Source organism: Gorilla gorilla, chromosome 8 (assembly GCF_029281585.2).
Source record: "Gorilla gorilla gorilla isolate KB3781 chromosome 8, NHGRI_mGorGor1-v2.1_pri, whole genome shotgun sequence".
NCBI lineage: Eukaryota > Metazoa > Chordata > Mammalia > Primates > Hominidae > Gorilla > Gorilla gorilla.
In genome coordinates, this window is record NC_073232.2 from 100,059,258 (window position 1) to 100,080,427 (window position 21,170).

The 21,170-nt window shown below is 40.9% G+C and overlaps 1 protein-coding gene across 1 annotated transcript in view; it reads left to right on the forward strand.

Annotated features, from left to right (window-relative positions):
- PAPSS2 (3'-phosphoadenosine 5'-phosphosulfate synthase 2) overlaps window positions 1-16,623 on the forward strand; it is an 88,148-nt gene extending 71,525 nt beyond the window's left edge. Inside the window, exons 9-12 of the mRNA XM_004049734.5 lie at window positions 10,136-10,271; window positions 12,273-12,541; window positions 13,905-14,134; window positions 14,735-16,623. Coding sequence (XP_004049782.1) covers window positions 10,136-10,271; window positions 12,273-12,541; window positions 13,905-14,134; window positions 14,735-14,873 — 774 coding nt within the window. The 3' untranslated portion in view covers window positions 14,874-16,623. The remainder of the gene's footprint in view (window positions 1-10,135; window positions 10,272-12,272; window positions 12,542-13,904; window positions 14,135-14,734) is intronic.
- The last annotated feature ends 4,547 nt before the right edge of the window (window positions 16,624-21,170 follow it).

Genomic DNA, 21,170 nt, shown 5'->3' on the forward strand with positions numbered 1-21,170 from the left:
TTAGGAGCTAGTATAGCTGGTGACTTGAAGTTGAAGCCAGTGCTCATTGGCCATTCTGAAAATCCTAGGGTCCTTAAGGATTATGCTGAATTTACTCTTACTGTGCTCTATAAATGGGAAAACAAAGCCTGGATGATAGCACATCTGTTTACAGCGTGGTTTACTGAATATTTTAAGCCCACTATTGAGACCGACTGCTCAAAAAAAGATTCATTTCAAAATATCACTGCTAATTGACAGTGCACCTAGTTACCCAAGAACTCTGAGGAAGATGTATAAGGAGATTAATTTGTTTTCATGCATAACACCATCCATTCTGCAGCCCACGGATCAAAGAGTAATTTCAACTTTCAGGTCTTATTGTTTAAGAAATATATTTTGTAAGGGTATAGCTGCTCTAGATGGTGATTCCTCAGATGAATGTGGGCAAAGTAAACTGAAAACCTTCTGGAAGGGATTCACCATTCTGGATGCCATTAAGAACATTTGCAATTCGTGGGAAGAGGTTAAACTATCAACACTAATGGGAGTTTGGAAGAAGTTGATTTCATCCTTCATGGATGACTTTGAGGGGTTCAAGACTTCAGTAGAGGAAGTAACTGCAGATGTGGTGGAAATAGCAAGAGAACTAGAATTAGAAGTGGAGCCTGAAGAAGTAACAATTGTTGCAATCTCGCGACAGAACTTGAAAGGATGAGGAGTTGCTTCCTATGAATGAGCAAATAAATCGTTTTTTTGAGATAGAATCTACTCCTGGTGAAGATGCTCTTGAAATGGCAACAAAGTATTTAGAATATTATGTAAGCTTAGTTGATAAAGCAGTGGCAGCCTGTGAGAGGATTGACTCCAATTTTGAAGGAAGTTCTACCATGGGTAAAATGCTATCAAACAGCATGTCATGCTACAGAGAAATCTTTCATGAAAGAAAGAGTCAATTGATATGACAAACTTCATTGTTGTCTTATTTTAATAAATTGCCACAGCCACCCCAGACTTTAGCAACCATCACCCTGATTTGTCAGCAGCTATTAACACTAGACCCTCCACCAGGAGAATGATTACAACTCTCTGAAGGCTCAGAGGATCATTAACATTTTTAGCAAACAGGTATTTTTAAATTAAGATAGGCTGGGAGCGGTGGCTCACCCTGTAATCCCAACACTTTGGGAGGCTGATTGTTTCAGCCCAGGAGTTTGAGATCAGCCTTGGCAACTTGGCGAAACCCTCTCCCTGCTAAAAATACAAAAAATTAGCCGGGCATAGTGGTGCACACCTGTAGTACCAGCTACTCAGGAGGCTGAGGTGGGAGGATCACCTGAGCCTGGGAAGTCGAGGCTGCAGTGAGCTGTGATTGTATCAGTGCACTCCAACCTGGGCTATAGGAGTGAGACCCTTTCTCAAAAAAAAAAAAAAAAAGTTTAGATAATATTACATTTTAAAGACATAATGCCATTGCACACTTCATAGACTACGGTATAGTGTAAACATAACTTTTAAAATGCACTGGGAAACCAAAAAATTTGTGTGACTCCGTTTATTACAATATTCACTTTATTGCAGTAGTCTGGAACTGAACCTGCAATGTTTCTCAGGTATGCCTGTATTTTTTTCGTCATGCCTTACAATGCATGCTGGCAGATGGAACTCAGAATTTTAGAATTTCTTAGAAGCCAAGGAGAATGGTGGCATGACTTTTGTCTTTGACAATATTTTCAGTGATTCTATACCTTTAGGTTATTAGGGGGACTCGATAAACATTCCCAGGGAGCTAATGGTGAGAAATGAGCCTTGGATAACCAGAGAGAGAAAGCCACTCACCCTGCAGACATTTTGTGCAAAAGTGAAAGAGATTGATGAAGATTGTTGAAGATTGTCGCATGTACCAAACACACAAGTTTTATTGGCAAAATAATTCTTTTTGCTGTGTCCTTTTTTAGCACTCTGAAACCCACAAAAACACTTTAACACAGGTTTTTAGAACCCCACAGCTTCCAAAAGTAATTACTTCTGCGGGAATCCTGGGCCTTATTCTATTTCCATGTGGCACTGGGAGTGATACTTGCAAGGAAAATAGAGTCACTAGGAAATGGTCCGCCTTTGTTACAGAGCTTATCTCCAACGTCATTCTTGACCTTCCATTCAAGGCATCCAGCCCTCTCTTTGGCATCACTAAGTATAGAACCATGTGACATGCGCTCAAATGAAATCATCAGGAGGAGCAGGTGAAACTTGTAAAACTAATGCTTGCTGGGGCTTTGTTGCCTTTCGTCCATGGCTCCCAGAGATTTGTCAAGTAGTAATTATTTTTCACAATGCTCTTGGTGAGGAAAGTAAGAATCATTACTCCTGTTTTGCACTCTACATTTTCTTGTACAAACCAAGAGAACAGAATATGACTTCTCAATGAAAGATGGGAATGAGAGTTTATAGCCTTTAGCTCCACAATGAAAACCATATGGTTAGTTATATCAACAGAATCACCTGAGGAGCTTTACAAATCACCCATGACTGGATCCCATCCTCACAGATTCTCATTTAATTGGCTTTGAGTCAGATCTGATTATGGAGGGGTGGGTAGTTAAAGCTCCCCGTGATTCTAATATGCTGTGAAGGTTGTGAACTATTGAGTTAGATAATTGTTTGGAGCTATTTTCTTTAGGGCCCCACCTGCATATATCCTGCAAGTACCTCAAACTCAACACGTTTAACCTCCCCCCAAGCCTGTTCCCCCTACTATGTCTCCTATCTTAGTGACAGCTTCACCATCCAAATGGTGGCCTGTGACCAAAACCTGGATGCCATTCTTGCTTCTCTCTTCTTCCCTTGTCCATTCAGTCACCACGTCTTGCCAAATGTAGCTTTCAGGTATTGCTTGATTCATTCACTCCTCTTCTATTCCATCTCGGGTCAGGACATTTCAATTCTTTCCTCTCTCTTGTCTTACTCCCCCCTAATCTCCCACTCTTTAGCTAGAGTGAATTATTCAACTTTTCTTTGGAAACCCCTTTATTAAGATACAATTTACCGCAAAGCCTCTTGCCACCACCAGCCAACACATTCCCTCGTCCAGTCCTTCCAGAGCTGGTCATTCAATCATGCACTCTCTGACTTTTGCACATACTCATCCTTCAACCTGGCACACTGTTTCTTCCACCTCTGCCTCCGGACCTTATTACCTCCTTTCAGAAGTCAGCACTGACTCCTATGACACATGAGCATAACTGAGTGCCCCTTCTTTGTCCTCCCAGAGTAATTTGGACTTGCCCCTTTCATACCTGTGACAGGTGAAGCTGAAATGTCAATATGGGGGCCACTGATGAGAGGCAGTGGGTGCAGTGGTGAGAAGAATCTGGTTTGCAGGAGTCTGAGATTTGGGTCTTGGCTTTGGTAAGAAAGCTCTGTGCACTTGAACTCTGCCACTTCCCCTCTGTAAAACTGCCTTCTCTTCTGAAAATGAGGACATTAAATCTACATTACCTCCAGGTTCCTTAAAGCCCCAGATTCTGTGACTATGACTGATATCACAGAAATGAATGTGTGTGTACATATATATATATATGTATATATTCTCCTCTTGTAGGCATTAGTTTTTCTTCTCTTTGATTCTGTTCTCTGCACCCTTTCATCATGACCTTATCTTGCTGAATCCACCATTTCCTTCCTTCTTTCTGGTTTCTTTCCCTTCTCTCTGCTCCCTTTTTGCATTCTTTTTCACCTTCCCAACCTCAGCTGCTCCTCCCTTTCCAATTAGTGCATTCCCTCATCTCCAGATTGTTTCTTTTGAGTCTTCCTCTCCTTGGCCTCTTTGAGCCTATTTGTCATAGCTTTCTTAGTCTTTACGCTAGTGGTTGAGCTTATCCTCTCCTTTATGCATTCTTGTGTGTAATTTTGAGCCCAATTCCCTATTTGCTACTTCACTGGGCTCCTGAAGCCTGCTCCTCATTCCTTTTGGCGCATCTAGTTCTGCAAATCCTCTAGCTGTGCCCCCCCTGCTGTCTTTGGCAGGAAGCTTGGAAGGGGGTGGGGACTTCTAGGCCACAAAGCCTTGGGAAATTAAGCAGAGCCTCTGGATCTCCCTTCCTGACAGCTGGACACAGTTCTGGAGATAATTGGACCACCTTAGGGATAGAGATGCCCCTTGTCCCTCCCCATCCCAGAAATGCCAAACACATAATTTTAACATTTCTCTTCAGACAGACAGGTTTTTAGGCTGGATGGTGGATGAATTTGGTTTGATGCGCCCTTCACCAATAGATAGAGCAATATACGGTGGACCCCTAGTGTCCAGAATAAATTACTGCATCCTCAGGGGTTTGGAGGTCAATTCTCAAAATTGTGCTGTGTCCAACTCTAAGCAATGAGGAGAAAGTAGATGTATAGGTATGGATATTTGAAAATATTCTTGTTGAATTATCTGACTGAGCACAGAGTTTAGAAAAGAGGCCATGAAAACACAACCAAAAACCTTGCATAATTGCCTTCTGTCTACCCCAGGGTTTCTCAGCCTCAGCACTGTTGACATTTTGGACTAGATAATTCTTCACTGAGAGGGCAGTTCTGTGCAATGTAGGATGTTTAGTAGCATCCCTAGCCTCTGTTCACCAGATGCCAATAGCACTTCAGTCATCACAGTCAAAATTATCTTCAGATATTGTCAAATGTCACCAGGAGTGACTAAATCAGCCTCTGTTTAGAGCCACTGCTCTATCCCAATCCCCCACTCTCTGAACCTCTCTGGAATGCAGGTCATGGTAAACCCCAATATCTGGCCATAATGGGGACTGTGAACCAGGTCCACCATCACTATCTTCGTGTCTTCCTACTAGGTGTTTCAAATCAGCTTTCTCTCACTCACTCTTGCCTCCCTCTTCTCTGCTAACATTTCAGGTAACCAAGTTGTGTTTGGAAAGTGGTGAAAGGTACTTGGGGTTTGATTAGGGGAAGGATTGTAAAACCATTACATGTTTGACTGAGGAATGAGATTGGCTGTAAGTATTTGTGTCAGTGTCTAGGAGAGACACAGCTCTGTAATTGATTATACTTCAATACCAGATGGAAAATATTTAAACTTATAGAAAAAAAACAAAGGTTGCCATGTTTTTCTTTTCTTTTTTTGTTTTTTGTTGTTGTTGTTTTTTTTTTTTTTTTTTTTTGAGACAGAGTCTTACTCTGTTGCCCAGGCTGGAGTGCAGTGGCAAGACCCCGGCTCACTGCAACCTCCACCTCCCAGGTTCAAGTGATTCTCCTGCCTCAACCTCCTGAGTAGCTGGGATTACAGGTGCCCGCCACCAGGCCTGGCTATTTTTTATATTTTTAGTAGAGACAGGGTTTCACCATATTGGCCAGGCTGGTCTTGAACTCCTGACTTCATGATCCACCCACCTCAGCCTCTCAAAGTACTGGGATTACAGGAGTGAGCCACCATGTCCGACCATGTTTTTCTTTTTCATTAGTTTGACCATTCTTCAACCCTGGCTCACCCCTAACATTTGTGGGGCCCAGAGCAAGAATACAAATGGAGAGCCATACATCATATTTAAAAGTTACTTGTATAACTAACAAACTGCTAAATAAAATGTGTTTGATCCTTCTACTTTGACAACTATGCCTTGATCACAAACTGGAAAGCCAGGTTCAAATATAGACTTCTGGGTTCTGCATCAGAATATGGTAGTGTGTGGAGAGTTGGCCTTTGGCCTTTCACCAACTCTCCCTTCTCCTTCTATGCTTGGCCTCTTCCTATGCTATGTGGGTCCTCTGGATTGATTTGTGGGCACCCCAGGCTGCATGGCTGAGCTCTCTCCACAACCTCTGCAGACCCTCCCTGCTTGGCCCGCCCTCAGAAGTAGGGCTGCTCTGAGTGTGTGATCCACCCTGGAAAGACAGGTTGGGAGATGAAGCTCTCCCAGGCCTAGCAGCAAGCTCAGAGTTGATTGGGCAGGAAATTCTAGAGTTCTGGGTACCCTGATTATGATCAAAAGAGTAGGTGATGACTCTGGGTGGGTCTTCCCACCAAGGGTCTCCTTGCCTTTATGAGATAGACACAACCAAAGGGGGCCAGAGTTGGGCCATCTAACGTGTGGGACACTATGAAGATGGTTCTTCTACAGGTCTCCAGGTGCTCTTGACACCCACCCTTTCCTGAAGTCACATTTTCAGCTGAGACTGGGAATAGAAAAGTGATTGCTTCTAACCTCAGTGAAATCCTCAGTGAGTTAAAAAACGGTGGTTCCTCTAAAAAAAAAAAAAAAAAAAAATTAGGGTAAAAAACAGAACATAAAAATTATCATCTTAACCTTCTTGTAAGTGTGCAACTCAGTAATGTTAAGCATATTCACATTGTTGTGAACCAAATCTCCAGAACTTTGTCATCTTGCAAAATGGAAACTCTATACCCATTAAACAACTCCCGCGGTCAGGCATGGTGGCTCACGCTTGTAATCCCAACACTTTGGAAGGCCGAAGTTGGAGGACTGCTTGAGCCCAGGGGTTGAGACCTATCTGGTTATCATAGTGAGAACCTGTCTCTACAAAAAAAAATTTAAAAATTAGCCAGGTGTGGTGGCGTGCTTGTAGTCCCAGCTACTTGGGAGGTTGAGGTGGGAGAACTGCATAAGCCCCGGAGGTAGAGGCTGCAGTGAGCTATTGCATGCCAGCCTGGTGACAGAGTGAGACCTATCTCAAACAAAAGCAAAAACAACTCCCCTCTTCTTCTTTCCTCCAGCTCCTGGTAACTACCATCCTTCCTCCAGCCCGTGGTAACTACCATTGCACTCTCTGTTTCTATGAATTCGACTACTTTAGATACCTCGTATAAGTGGAATCATGTAATATTTGCTTTTTTGTGACTGGCTTATTTCACTTAGCCTAATGTCCTCAAGGTTCAGCCATGTTATAGCATGTGACAGGATTTCCTTCCTTTTAAAGGATGAATGATCTTCCCTTGTATGTGCATACCACGTTTTATTTACCCATTCATCCGTCTATGCACATTTGGGTTGCTTCCACCTCTTGGCTATTTGAATAGTGCTGCTATGAACATGAGGATACAAATATTTCTTCAAGACTCTTTCATTTCCTTTGAATATACACCCATAAGTAGGATTGCTGGATCATATGGTAGTTCCATTTTTAATTCACTGAGGAACCTCCATACTGTTTTCCATAGTGGTTGCACCTTTTACAATCCCACTAACAGTGTACAAGGGTTCCAATTTTTATTTTTCTACATCCTCGCCAACACCAACACTTGTTTTTTTTCTTTTCTGTGTGTGTGTGTGTGTGTGTGTGTGTGTGTGTGTGTGTGTGTGTGTGTGTGTGTCTGTCACCCAGGCTGAAGTGCAGTGACGCAATCATGGCTCACTGCAGCCTCAACCTTCCCAGGCTCAGGTGATCCTCCCACCTCAGCCTGCTGAGTAGCTGGGACTACAGGCGTGCACCACTAGGCCAGACTAATTTTTATATTTTATGAAGAGATGGGGTTTTACCATGTTGCCCAGGCTGGTCTCAAACTCTGGGCTTAAGCAATCCACCCAACTTGGCTCATGCTGGGATTACAGGCGTGAGCCACTGTGCCCAGCCATTTTCTGTTTTTTAATAGTGGCCATCCTAATGGATGGGAGATGATATCTCATTGTGGTTTTGATTTGCATTTCTCATAATTAATGATGCTGAGCATCTTACATGCTTTTGGCCATTTGTAGATCATCTCAAGTTATGTCTATTCAAGTCTTTTGCCTATTTCTTAATTGGGTTAATTTTTTTGTCATTGAGTTGTAGGAGTTTTTATATATTCTGGATATTAACCTCTTATCAGAAAATATGATTTTCAAATATTTTCTCTTTCTATAGCTTGCTTTTTCACTGTTGTGTTCTTTGATGCACATATGTTTGAAGTAGTTGCAATTTTTTTTGCTTTTGTTGCCCATGTTTTAGATGTCATGTCTAATAAATCATTTCCAACTCCAATATCATAAAGTTTTTCCCTTATATTTTTTGTAAGAGTTTAATAGTTTTATGTCTTACTTTTAGGTCTTTCATTCATTTTGAGTTCAATTTTGTATGTGGTGTAAGATAAGGGTCCAACTTCATTCCTTTGCATGTGGATATCCAGTTTTCCCAACATTATTTGTTGAAGAGACTGTCCTTTCCCCCACTGAGTGGTCCTGGTACACTTGTCAAAGATTATTTTTAAAAATAGGGTTTTAGCTAATAGTCTATGTTTAGCCTTAGATGTGAATTTGGCTACATTTTGCTGCGCTTTGGAGATTTCCTTTTGTTTTAAAATCAGATATAATTGAAGAAGGATGCTTCTTTTGAGAATTTCCATAGAAATTGTGCCCAACAATAATTAACTGGAAGAAAACAAGTTGTCCGATTTTTCCTCCAGGGTCTCTAATTTAGGTCTTTACTGGAAATAGTCTAAGATACATCAGACTGTATTAGGAATGTACTAGCAGCAGTTCTCAAGTATGGTTTACAAAACTGAGGGTCCCCAAGACCTTTCTAGAGAATCCCCAAGCTCAAAACTGTGTTCATAATACTAAGACATTCTTTGCCTTTTTCTCTGTGTTGACATTTGAATTGCTGGTACAAAAGCAATAGTGGTTAAAACTGCCGTAACTTTAGACTCGAGACAATGACAACTATGTCCATAGTCACTGCACTATTCATCATCATGCACTTGCAGTAAAAGGAATGCTAGCTTCACCTAAGAGTGTTCTTGATGAAGCTGTAAAAGCGATTATTAAATCTTGGCCCTTGAGTCCCCGTCTTTTTAGTATTCCATTACAAAAGAGGAAGTACACATTAAAGTACTTCTGCTACATATACCAATGTACAATGGTTGTCTTAAGGAAAAGTACTTGCACAGTGGTTTGTGCTACAAGCAATACTAGCCACTATTTTTTTTCATGGATCACCATGTCTACTTGAAAGCATGAGTGATAAACTATGGTTATTCAGATATGACTATTCGGTAGATATTTTTCAAAATGGACAAAGGGAACCTGATAATTCAAGGAAAACAGCTGAGAGTATTCATTGCCAATGATAAATCTTAAGGTTTCAAGCAAAATATTTTTGGAAAATTTTTATTCACCACCATAAGCTTGGCAGATTCCCAGTACTTAGAAAACTTTTTGATGAGACTAGTAGTGATATTAACACATGTGTGATGAGACTAGTAGTGATATTAACACATATGTGTGTTTAAAAATCCTGTAATGAAATACGTCAACACTTGGAAGACTTACAAACTCAGTGCACTAATAGTTTCTAATTGGCCAATATACAATATTGCAAAATCATTCATGGGTAAATGATTCATCCAAAGCACAGTGAACTAATAGTTTCTAATTGGCCAATATATAATATTGCAAAATCATTCATGGATAAATGATTCATCCAAAGCACAATGGATTTTTAATGTAACAGAGTATGAAAAGTGCATTAATATGGCTTCCCATTCCACAGTCCAACTTAAACCTTTAAGAAACTGACACTTGTTGAGTTTTGGTGTAGTATCAAATAAGAATATCCATAATTGTGCAAAAAGGCTATCCAAATCCTCTAAAAGGCTATCCAAATCCTCTTCTCTTTTCCAGCTACCTACCTATAGTTGGACTTCCTTTTTATACTTCAGCCAAAACAATGTGTTACTACAGATTAAATGTAGACATAGATATGAGAATCCAGCTGTCTTCTATTAAGTCAGATATTAAAAAGATTGCAAATATGTAAAACAATACCATACTTCCCTACATTTGGGGAGGAAAATGCTTATTTTTCACTAAAAATGTTATATATGTTAACAGGCAATATAGGTTTATTAATGTTAGCTTTAGATGGATTGATAAATATTTTTAAAGGTTCTCAGTTTAAATTTCTAATATGAAAAGTAATGATAGCTATAACCCACAAAAATGAAAGCTTATGGTGGGGGGTACTCAATAATTTTTTAAGAGCATAACGGGTTCTAGAGACCAAAAAGTTTGAGAAATACTGTGCCAGAAATACTAAAGAACTGAAGGCAGTTCTTTAACTGTAACCCGAGATTTGTCTAAAAGGAGAAAACTTTTCAGATAAAATAGAAATCACAATTAATCATTAGCAATCATAACAATGTTCTTTCTAGATGGTGATGGAAAGTGGGGACTGGCTGGTTGGTGGAGACCTTCAGGTCCTGGAGAAAATAAGATGGAATGATGGGCTGGACCAATACCGTCTGACACCTCTGGAGCTCAAACAGAAATGTAAAGAAATGAATGCTGGTATGTAAGCTGTCCTTAGTGCATTTTATTTATTTATTTATTGAGACGGTGTCTTGTTCTGTCACCCAGGCTGGAATGCAATGGCGCGATCTCAGCTCACTGCAACCTCTGCCTCCCAGGTTCAAGTAATTCTCCTGCCTCAGCCTCCTGAGTAGCTCGGATTACAGGTGCCCACCACCACGCCCAGCTAATTTTTGTATTTTTAGTAGAGACAGGGTTTCAACATGTTGGTCAGGCTGGTCTCAAACTCCTGACCTCAGGTGATCCACCTACCTTGGCCTCCCAAAGTGCTGGGATTACAGATGTGAGCCACTGCACCCGGCCCCTAGTGCATTTATTAATATTCCCTTACCACCCTCTGATTAAAGAATTAAGGATACCAGGAGTCAGCATTTTCTTTTTTTGAGACAGGTCTCACTCACCCTGTCACCCAGGCTGGAGTGCAGTGGCATGACCATAGCTCACTGCAGCCTCAACCTCCTGGGCTCAAGTAATTCTCCAGCCTTAACCTCACAAGTAGCTGGGACTACAAGGCACATGCCATCATACTCTGCTAATTTTTATATTTTTTTGTAGAAATGGGTCTCACTATGTTTTCCAGGCTGGTTTTGAACTCCTGGGCTCAAGCAATCTCCCCGCCTCAGCCTCCCAAAGTGCTGGGATTACAGGCATGAGCCACCATCATGCCTGGCTTCAGCAGTTTTATAGTTAAAAATAACCTGAAAACATCTTCTATTGGTATGTCTATAATATGGAAACAGTTTTATAAAGTTGTGCTATATACTAGAACCATATATTAGAACACTATTCAACAGTTTAAAATATTCACTGATAGAGATAGCTGAAGTGTATTTATTAAGTGAAAAAGCAAATTGCAGAACAATATGTAGAGCATAATCATGTTCTGGAAAACAAAATAAAATATCATCATAATTCTAAAATCCATAACCTACTTCTGTGTATAGTGGCAGAAAAGTCTCTGGCAGCACATGCCCCAAACTGCAGATTACAGTGGCTACCTCTTGGGGATGGAGTTTGGACTAAGAGATTTTTACTCTTTATTGTATACATTTTGAAAAAGAGGGAGAAAAAGTAATAATAGGATTGGTGATTTTTATATTCTATTTTGGGCTTTTCTGTATTTCTCAAGTTTTTCGTTATAATATTGAAAGTATTCATTTTCAATACTATAGACATAAAAATTATTTCATTATCGGAAAAAAAAATTAAGGCTCTCAGGAGTCCATCACTAAGTGGAGTAGTTTTGGAGATTTCTTTAAAGCGAAAGCAAAATTTTTTTATATCTTTAGATTGTTGCCCCTTGCACAGGCCCCAGAAAACATTCGTTACAATTATTCACCTCCCTCTAGGCTTCCTGGTACAAGAGGACTAATTAACACCGGCCCTGCCTGAACCTTGGTGTACAGGAAAGGTCCTGGCAACAAATCTTTCATTCCTGAGTTAGGCTCTCCCTAAGCAGCTTCCTGCCTCTGCATCTCATCCCTGTCTCAGCTATCTGGTGTTGGTTAGTGCTGGATTAACACCTCTAAAGACCCAGGTGTATTCTCCAGCTGATTATCAGAAGCCAGTGGATAGGCTGGGTGCAGTGGCTCACACCTGTAATCCCAACACTTTGGGAGGCTGAGGCAGGCGGATCACTTGAGGTCAGGAGTTCGAGACCAGCCTGGCCAACATGGTGAAACCCTGAGTCTACTAAAAATACAAAAATTAGCCAGGTGTGGTGGCACACGCCTGTAATCCCAGCTACTCAGGAGGCTGAGGCAGGGGAATCGCTTGAATCCTGGAGGCGGAGGTTGCAGTGACCTGAGATTGCTCACTGCACTCCAGCCTGGGCAACAGAGTGAGACTCTTTCAAAAAAAAAAAAAGCCAGTGGATAATGAATGCACAGAACAATAAACATAGCTGTGTCCTTTCTGTTCTTGTGGAGAAATGACACCATGTGTTTCTGTGACCTTCCTTCTTCTGCTTTCCTCTCCCAGATGCGGTGTTTGCATTCCAGTTGCGCAATCCTGTCCACAATGGCCATGCCCTGTTGATGCAGGACACTCGCCGCAGGCTCCTAGAGAGGGGCTACAAGCACCCGGTCCTCCTACTACACCCTCTGGGCGGCTGGACCAAGGATGACGATGTGCCTCTAGACTGGCGAATGAAGCAGCACGCGGCTGTGCTCGAGGAAGGGGTCCTGGATCCCAAGTCAACCATTGTTGCCATCTTTCCGTCTCCCATGTTATATGCTGGCCCCACAGAGGTGAGCAATTCCCAGAGCTGGGCTTTGAGACTCAGGAATTCAGACTCAGACTTTACATAGAAGAGTAAATGAGTCTCTGGGATCCTTTCTGCTTCCTCATGAGCAGATTCTGGAATGTTCTGGTGTCTCTTCTTTATCCAGCTTAATTATGTTTCCACTTAGTATTTGAAAAGTGCTAGAAGGCCAGGCGCAGTGGCTGTCACCTGTAATCCCAGCACTTTGGGAGGCCGAGGTGGGCAGATCACAAGGTCAGGAGTTCGAGGCCACCTGACCAACATGATGAAACCCTGTCTCTACTAAAAATACAAAAATTAGCCGGGCATGGTGGCATGCCCCTGTAATCCCAGCTACTCGGGAAGCTGAGGCAGGAGAATCGCTTGAACCTGGGAGGTGGAGGTTGCAGTGAGCCGAGATCATGCCACTGCACTCCAGCCTGGGCAACAGAGCGAGACTTCGTCTCAAAAAAAAAAAAAAGAAAGATGCTAGAAACATCAAATCAAACCTATTATACATTGCCTTTGAGAATATGGAAGTTGGCAAGTGAATGAGGTGGCTAATGAAACTTAACTGGGTTATAGGGCAAGTTGTATGTAACCTAATATTCAATTTCAGAAGTTCCAGTTACTCTCCATGCCCTGTGAGCTTCATTAGGAAAGGATATCTTTAAAAGATAAATGTCACCCTTTTATCATAACACAGTGAGCTTATCAAACAGAGATTTTCTTTGTCCCACTGCACCACCAGTGTAGTGGATTTGAACGAGCTGGCTGCAAGTATGATGAATAGAAAGGGTCTCAACCCTTTGGAATGCCCCAAACTGAGTTTAATGAATTAATTCTCTTCAATCAGATAAAAGTTCCAGGCCCCTAGCTCTCCTTTCCATCCTTTGTATTGCTATCTGAGCTTTAAAGAGGGCAAGTGTTATGTTGAACTGAAATCAGCATTTGCATGTGAAAGGTAATTAGCTCATTAATGGCAGTCAGATAATGAGATACTGGAGTTTGTAATTTCCTTTAAACTGCAATTTATTGTGAATAGGGAGGCACTGGAAAGTAAAATCCACATAGTTCTGTAGAATAGTAAGATTTGAGTGTTCTTGTCCGGCTAGCCTGTTTGGAGAAGAGATGAGGAAATACAACCTTGAGTTATGAGGGAGGAATCCTATCTTTAGAGCTCCTATCCTACCTAATATAACAAAGCATGAAGAGTGCATGGAGTCTTAGAACCTCAGTGATTTTCTTGCAATTCTTAGTTGACTCACATTGCTGAATTACTTTTAAAGCAGAATAAAGGTGTCTCCATAAACCATGACCTACAGATTTGACCCACAATGACCAGCATGTCCCTTATGGACATTTTCTAGGTCCAGTGGCACTGCAGGTCCCGGATGATTGCGGGTGCCAATTTCTACATTGTGGGGAGGGACCCTGCAGGAATGCCCCATCCTGAAACCAAGAAGGATCTGTATGAACCCACTCATGGGGGCAAGGTCTTGAGCATGGCCCCTGGCCTCACCTCTGTGGAAATCATTCCATTCCGAGTGGCTGCCTACAACAAAGCCAAAAAAGCCATGGACTTCTATGATCCAGCAAGGTAGGTTTTCAGAGGAAAATTCTTTTATCAACATCTGTATAATAGAAATGATGAGGCAGAATTTGGGCCCTTTGGAAAACTCTCCAGTGCATTGCCACATGCTCCTAAGTGGACTGAGTCCCTTGAGAGTCAAGACGTGGTCTTATAAATTTTATGTCCCCTAAAATTGTACTACAGTCTTCTGCATATAGTAGATGGTCCATAAATATTTCTCTTTCAACATGCATTCTTGAGCATGCACGGAGTGCCTGGCACACTAAGTGAAAGGAAGCAACATAGAAAGAGATTGCAATGAATATTTATGGCGCACTTGCTCCCCATGCTGAGGGTTCACAGAAGTAGGCAGAGAAACAGAAGACAGACTCTGGGCTCAAGACACTTCCCAGGAACAGTATAGGCGCATGGTAAATACTAAATGGATAGCTGCCATTATTTCCCTTCTCTTCTGCAAGTTCCTGAAGATTTAGAGGACTGCCCACTTTTGAAGATGCAGCATTTTACAGAAGGAACATGGGTCTCAAAAACCATAACCTACTCCAGGAATCCTTAAGGCAGATATCATTTACCTACACTGAGTTCTTTGTTGCCACCCTGTAACAGGCACAATGAGTTTGACTTCATCTCAGGAACTCGAATGAGGAAGCTCGCCCGGGAAGGAGAGAATCCCCCAGATGGCTTCATGGCCCCCAAAGCATGGAAGGTCCTGACAGATTATTACAGGTCCCTGGAGAAGAACTAATGCCTTTGGCTCCAGAGTTTCTTTCTGAAGTGCTCTTTGATTACCTTTTCTATTTTTATGATTAGATGCTTTGTATTAAATTGCTTCTCAATGATGCATTTTAATCTTTTATAATGAAGTAAAAGTTGTGTCTATAATTTAAAAAAAATATATATATATATATACACACACACACATATACATACAAATTCAAACTGAAGACCAAATCTTAGCAGGTAAAAGCAATATTCTTATACATTTCATAATAAAATTAGCTCTATGTATTTTCTACTGCACCTGAGCAGGCAGGTCCCAGATTTCTTAAGGCTTTGTTTGACCATGTGTCTACTTACTTGCTGAAAAGCGAATATATTTTCCAGCATGTCTTGACAACCTGTACTCTTCCAATGTCATTTATCAGTTGTAAAATATATCAGATTAAGTGTCCTCTTCTGTACAATTGACAAAAAAAAAAAAAAATTTTTTTTCTCACTCTAAAAGAGGTGTGGCTCACATCAAGATTCTTCCTGATATTTTACCTCATGCTGTACAAAGCCTTAATGTTGTAATCATATCTTACGTGTTGAAGACCTGACTGGAGAAACAAAATGTGCAATAACATGAATTTTATCTTAGAGATCTGTGCAGCCTATTTCTGTCACAAAAGTTATATTGTCTAATAAGAAGAGAAGTCTTAATGGCCTCTGTGAATAATGTAACTCCAGTTACACGGTGACTTTTAATAGCATACAGTGATTTGATGAAAGGACGTCAAACAATGTGGCGATGTCGTGGAAAGTTATCTTTCCCGCTCTTTGCTGTGGTCATTGTGTCTTGCAGAAAGGATGGCCCTGATGCAGCAGCAGCGCCAGCTGTAATAAAAAATAATTCACACTATCAGACTAGCAAGGCACTAGAACTGGAAAAGACCACAGAAAACAAAGAATCCAACCCTTTCATCTTACAGGTGAACAAACGGTGATGATGCACATGTATGTGCTTTGTAAGCTGTGAGCACCATAACAAAATGTAAATTTGCCATTATTAGGAAGTGCTGGTGGCAGTGAAGAAGCACCCAGGCCACTTGACTCCCAGTCTGGTGCCCTGTCTACACCAGACAACACAGGAGCTGGGTCAGATTCCCCTCAGCTGCTTAACAAAATTCCTTGAACAGAAAGTGCTTACAAAGCTGCCTTCTCGGATACTGAAAGGTCGAGTTTTCTGAACTGCACTGATTTTATTGCAGTTGAAAAAAAAAAAAAAAGCTATTCCAAAGATTTCAAGCTGTTCTGAGACATCTTCTGATAGCTTTACTTCCTGAGAGGCAATGTTTTTACTTTATGCATAATTCATTGTTGCCAAGGAATATGTGAAGAAACAGCACCTTTTAATATATAGGTCTCTCTGGAAGAGACCTAAATTGGAAAGAGAAAACTGTGACAATTTTCATATTCTCATTTTTAAAAAACACTAATCTTAACTAACAAAGGTTCTTTTGAGAATAAATTACACACAATGGCCACAGCAGTTTGTCTTTAATAGTATAGTGCCTATACTCATGTAATCGGTTACTCACTACTGCCTTTAAAAAAAAAACCAGCATATTTATTGAAAACATGAGACAGGATTATAGTGCCTTAACCGATATATTTTGTGATTTAAAAAATACATTTAAAACTGCTCTTCTGCTCTAGTACCATGCTTAGTGCAAATGATTATTTCTATGTACAACTGATGCTTGTTCTTATTTTAATAAATTTATCAGAGTGAAGGCTGAGTTTTTTCTGCCTGTACCATTGGGTGTGGGTTGACCACACAACTTAAGGGCTTTGTGACTTTGTATAATTGGAGTGAGATAGCAGCAACTCTCTTGAACATCATAATTGAGATTATTTACCCTTATTCATGTCTTTTTTATTTTTTATTTTTTTAAAGACGAAGTCTTGCTCTGTCACCCAGGCTGGAGTGCTGTGGCACGATCTCGGCTCACTGCAACCTCCACCTCCTGGATTCAAGTGATTCGCCTGCCTCAGCCTCCTGAGTGGCTGGGATTACAGGCATGCACCATCATGCAAGGCTAATTTTTGTATTTTTAGTAGAGATGGGGTTTCACCATGTTGGCCAGGCTGTTCTTGAACTCCTGACCTTGTGATCCACCTGCCTCGGCCTCCCAAAGTGCTGGGATTACAAGCCCACTGCACCCTGCCATTTTTCTTTTTTTTTTTTTTTGCGTGCAGTGGCGCAATCTTGGCTCACTGCAACCTCTGCCTCCTGGGTTCAAGCAGGAGTAGCTGGGATTCATTACTGGGTACATACCCAAAGAAATATAAATCATTCTGCTATAATGACACATGTACACGTTTATTGCAGCACTGTTTACAATAGCAAAGACATGGAACCAACCCAAATGCCCATCAATGATAGACTGGATAAAGAAAATGTGGTACATATGCACCATGGAATACTATGCAGCCACAAAAAGGAATGAGATCATGTCCTTTGCAGGGACATGGATGAAGCTGGAAGCCATCACCTTCAACAAACTAACATAGGAACAGAAAACCAAACACTGCATGTTCTCACTCATAAGTGGGAGGTGAACAGTGAGAACACATGGACACACAGAGAAGAACATCACACACCGGGGCCTGTTGCGGGGTGGTGAGGGGAGGGAACATAGAGGACGGATCAATAGGTACAGCAAACCACAATGGCACACATATACCTATGAAACAAACCTGCATGTTCTGCACATGTATCCATTTTTTTTTTAGAAGAATTTTTTTTTAAGAGTAGCCGGGATTACAGGTGTGCGCCACCACACCTGGCTAATTTTTGTTTTTTTTTCTTTCGGCAGAGACGGGGTTTCGCCATGTGGTCTAGTCTGGTCTTGAACTCCTGAGCTCAAGCAATCTGCCTGCCTCAGCCTCCCAAAGTGCTGGGATTACAGATGTGAGCCACCATGCCCAGCCTATTCTTGTCATATTCTAAATTGTGCTCTAGATGTGTAAGATACATGGTCTCAGCCAAGCACTTAATGACATTTTCGGTAGTTGCTGGGTTGCCCAGCGGCCTCCTCAGCCCAGAACTTCATCGCAGGTGTTTTTTTTTTGTTTTTTCAGATGAAGCTACTTTGTTCCCTTTACTTCAAAGGCACAGATCTTATTCTCTAAGTGCCCCTAAGGAGTTTCACCAGTAGGGCTGGAAGCAGTTGGGTTTTTCTCTCAGCAATCCCTGTACCTCTATTAATGCAGAAAGGGTTACCTGTTCCCACCAAAACTTTCAGCAGCCTTCAGGCCTGCAGCTTTTTTCTGTTGAGCCCCTCCTTCCCTTCTATCCTGAAGGCTTCATGCATCTTTTTGCTGCTGATCCTCACCCCAAATAAAACTGGTGTAAATAGCCAATTCAAAGCTGCCATTTGTAGCCCCCTTTTTTCTCCCCACGTTACTTGGTGGCTCCTAGTGCCAATTAGTACGGCAAAGTGGCGGGATATGTCTATGTAAACACATGAAGATGTCAGTGTTGCTGAGGGAGTATGCCAAACTGTTTCAGGATATTTTTCAGAAAAGACTCTGAAAGGCATATGTTATCATTTAGTCAGATGGTGGCAAACCCTTATTAAATGTATCAACACTTTTATCAGGTCACAATATTTTCCCGATCATCTTCCCTGCAAGAAGAAACAAATCTCGATTACTTGGGAACAGCAATTCATTTTCTCCTTATCCTCCTTTTTTTCTATTATTTGACTTTCAGGTCTACCACTGATCTGCAACATAACTTTCCTTATAGGCAGGAAACCAGCAAACTGGATAGGCACCAGGTCAGTCAATTGTTCTTATGTCTAAAGGTTTGATGGAATGAGGGGAAGCCACAATATGCCACCTCAGAATATACTTCTTTGACGTATTTCAAGTTGATTATTCTGAGAACTGCAGGCAGGAATAGCTCTGAAAAGCTGTCCATTTCTAAAGGAAATTTACATCTATCTACCTCACTAAAGTAAACAGAGGATGCAAGCAGAGGTTTCTCTCTGAAGCCCCTTTATCTGCCTAAAGAAAGATAAAGCTCTGACACCTCCCTAAAACAGAGACTACCACAGGCAGTCACCTATTCTTCTGATAGCTGTTGCCTAAGAGATTTCATTTGCACAAGACAGCCTTTGCTTACCATGCAAAGTTGCTCACCATCCATCTAGGCAGAGTGGGGCAAGCCAAGCAGCATTCATCATCAAGTGGAAGTGGAGCTTATGGGATCTGAAGAAGCAGTCCCTAAAGGCCCGTCCAAACTACATACGTAAGTTGCTCATACCTCCAGCATGTCCACTTGTTATAATATTGCCCTTCATTTAGTATATACCCAACACCCAACATATTTCAATGTTAGGGCTTCAAATAACCACCTGGTCATTTGTCAGATTTTGTTTGTCTAACAGTCTTTCCACAATTTCCTTTGAATAAATTACCTCTCCTTTCACATTTAGTCTTGATGAATCAGTAAACCCAGCTGCTTTGCCTCAAACCATTTAAGCCCAAGTAGTTCCTGTAGAGTCCTCTCAAAGCTCCAAGACTGCCAGGGGTGATTTCTGACCTAGGTTTGCACACTCACGTCCAGGCATTTAAATCTTGAATGGGCATTTTAAGCAGCTGGAGTTAATTTAATCCATGATGAATAAAAGCAAGATTATTGAGCAATTTCTGCTTAAAAAAATCTTTGGGAGCTAAGTTCTATCCTGAGTCTGGTTCTTTAGCTTCCGTTTGATCTTATATCCTTCAAATAAATTCTTTATTGCTTAGGTTAGCTAGAGTTGGTTGCTACAAACAGAATCCTAACTGGTATTCTTTATAAGTCTATGACTATGGCCTAACAGATGACCCTCATCTCCCTTAGACATGACTGCAAGTGATTTTGCTTTACTGGATATAGCCAATCCCCTATTTGAGTTATCTTGGCCATTCTTAGAATTTCTGGAAGCTGTGTATTTTCAGAACAGTGAGATATACACCACTGTGTTCTAGTTTCAGTTCCAAATTTGCATGTCAGTAACTTATTTCAACGTTTTGGCTTTAGGGTTTTTTTTTTATTTTTTGTAGAGACAGGGTCTCACTATGTCACCCAGTCTGGAGTGCAATGGCACAATATCGGTTCACTGCAATTTTCACCTCCTAGGCTCAAGTGATCCTCCCCAGCAGCTGGGACTACAGGTGCACTTGGCTTTAGTTTTACAACTGAATTGTCATGGTTTACAAACCTGTGTCCCTGATGCATCCCACACCCAATACTAACATTCACTGTTACCTATTTTAAAAGCACAAAAGCTAGTATTTGAAAGTATTCTCATGCAGGTTTATGACTGTAAATATTAGACGATTACAAAAATATAATCCCACTTCAGTGTTTTAGTAATGAGACCCTTATGGGCCATTAATAAATAGTGTAAACTTTACACCGGGGTAACTGGGATGTTTTCTGTTTCTTCTCACATTGCTAAGTGGTTTTAGGTTTGATATCATCTGCACACAGCATCTGTGTCATATATGACAATCACATTTTAGTCAATTACGTTAGAAGCTCATATTTAATAAGGTTCAAGTTCTCCTCAATATGATTTTCATTAACATCATGATTTAGGCAGAATGTTTTCCTATACATGTAAATAAAGAGAACTTTAGCTTTAAAAAAAAGATTACAGAACTCTATCTTTGATAACTAAATCTATAACAAATTTAATAATGAAGGCTCTGAAAAGATTTCTGTCAGCTCTAAATGGAATTATTCTATGACTTCATTTGAAGCACCCAGTTGGTGCTGGAGTTTCAGCCATGCACTATATATATTCAGCGTATCAGAATTCTGTTCAATATTCTGATTTTAAGAGAAGCTAAAAAGAAACATAAAATATACATCATCCAATTTATTTTCTTTATCCAGAAGAAATCTGTTAACATTTTCCCAAAATAACAATTCAAGTAAAAATTTCCTACCAACGAGATGATGTTGCCACCATTTTTACACAAGCACACTCACGGCTTGAGACATCCTCATCTAGCATTAAACCTGTAAGTTACAGCTACTAAATAATGTTAAGCTATTATTATGCATACAGAATAGAGTACCCCAACCCAGCTCTTAATATCATGAGTGCTGGGTTTACCTGCAGGTAGGGGGTTGGCTGAGATTAAAAGGAGAGACATAGTAAAGGAGATACTAAATTGATTCAAATACTTCATTTCTAAACTCTACATAAAAAGGCCTGAGAATAGCTTGAGACACATCAGACTTATCAAAAGTCTTCCAGCAATGATGCTTTTAGAGAAA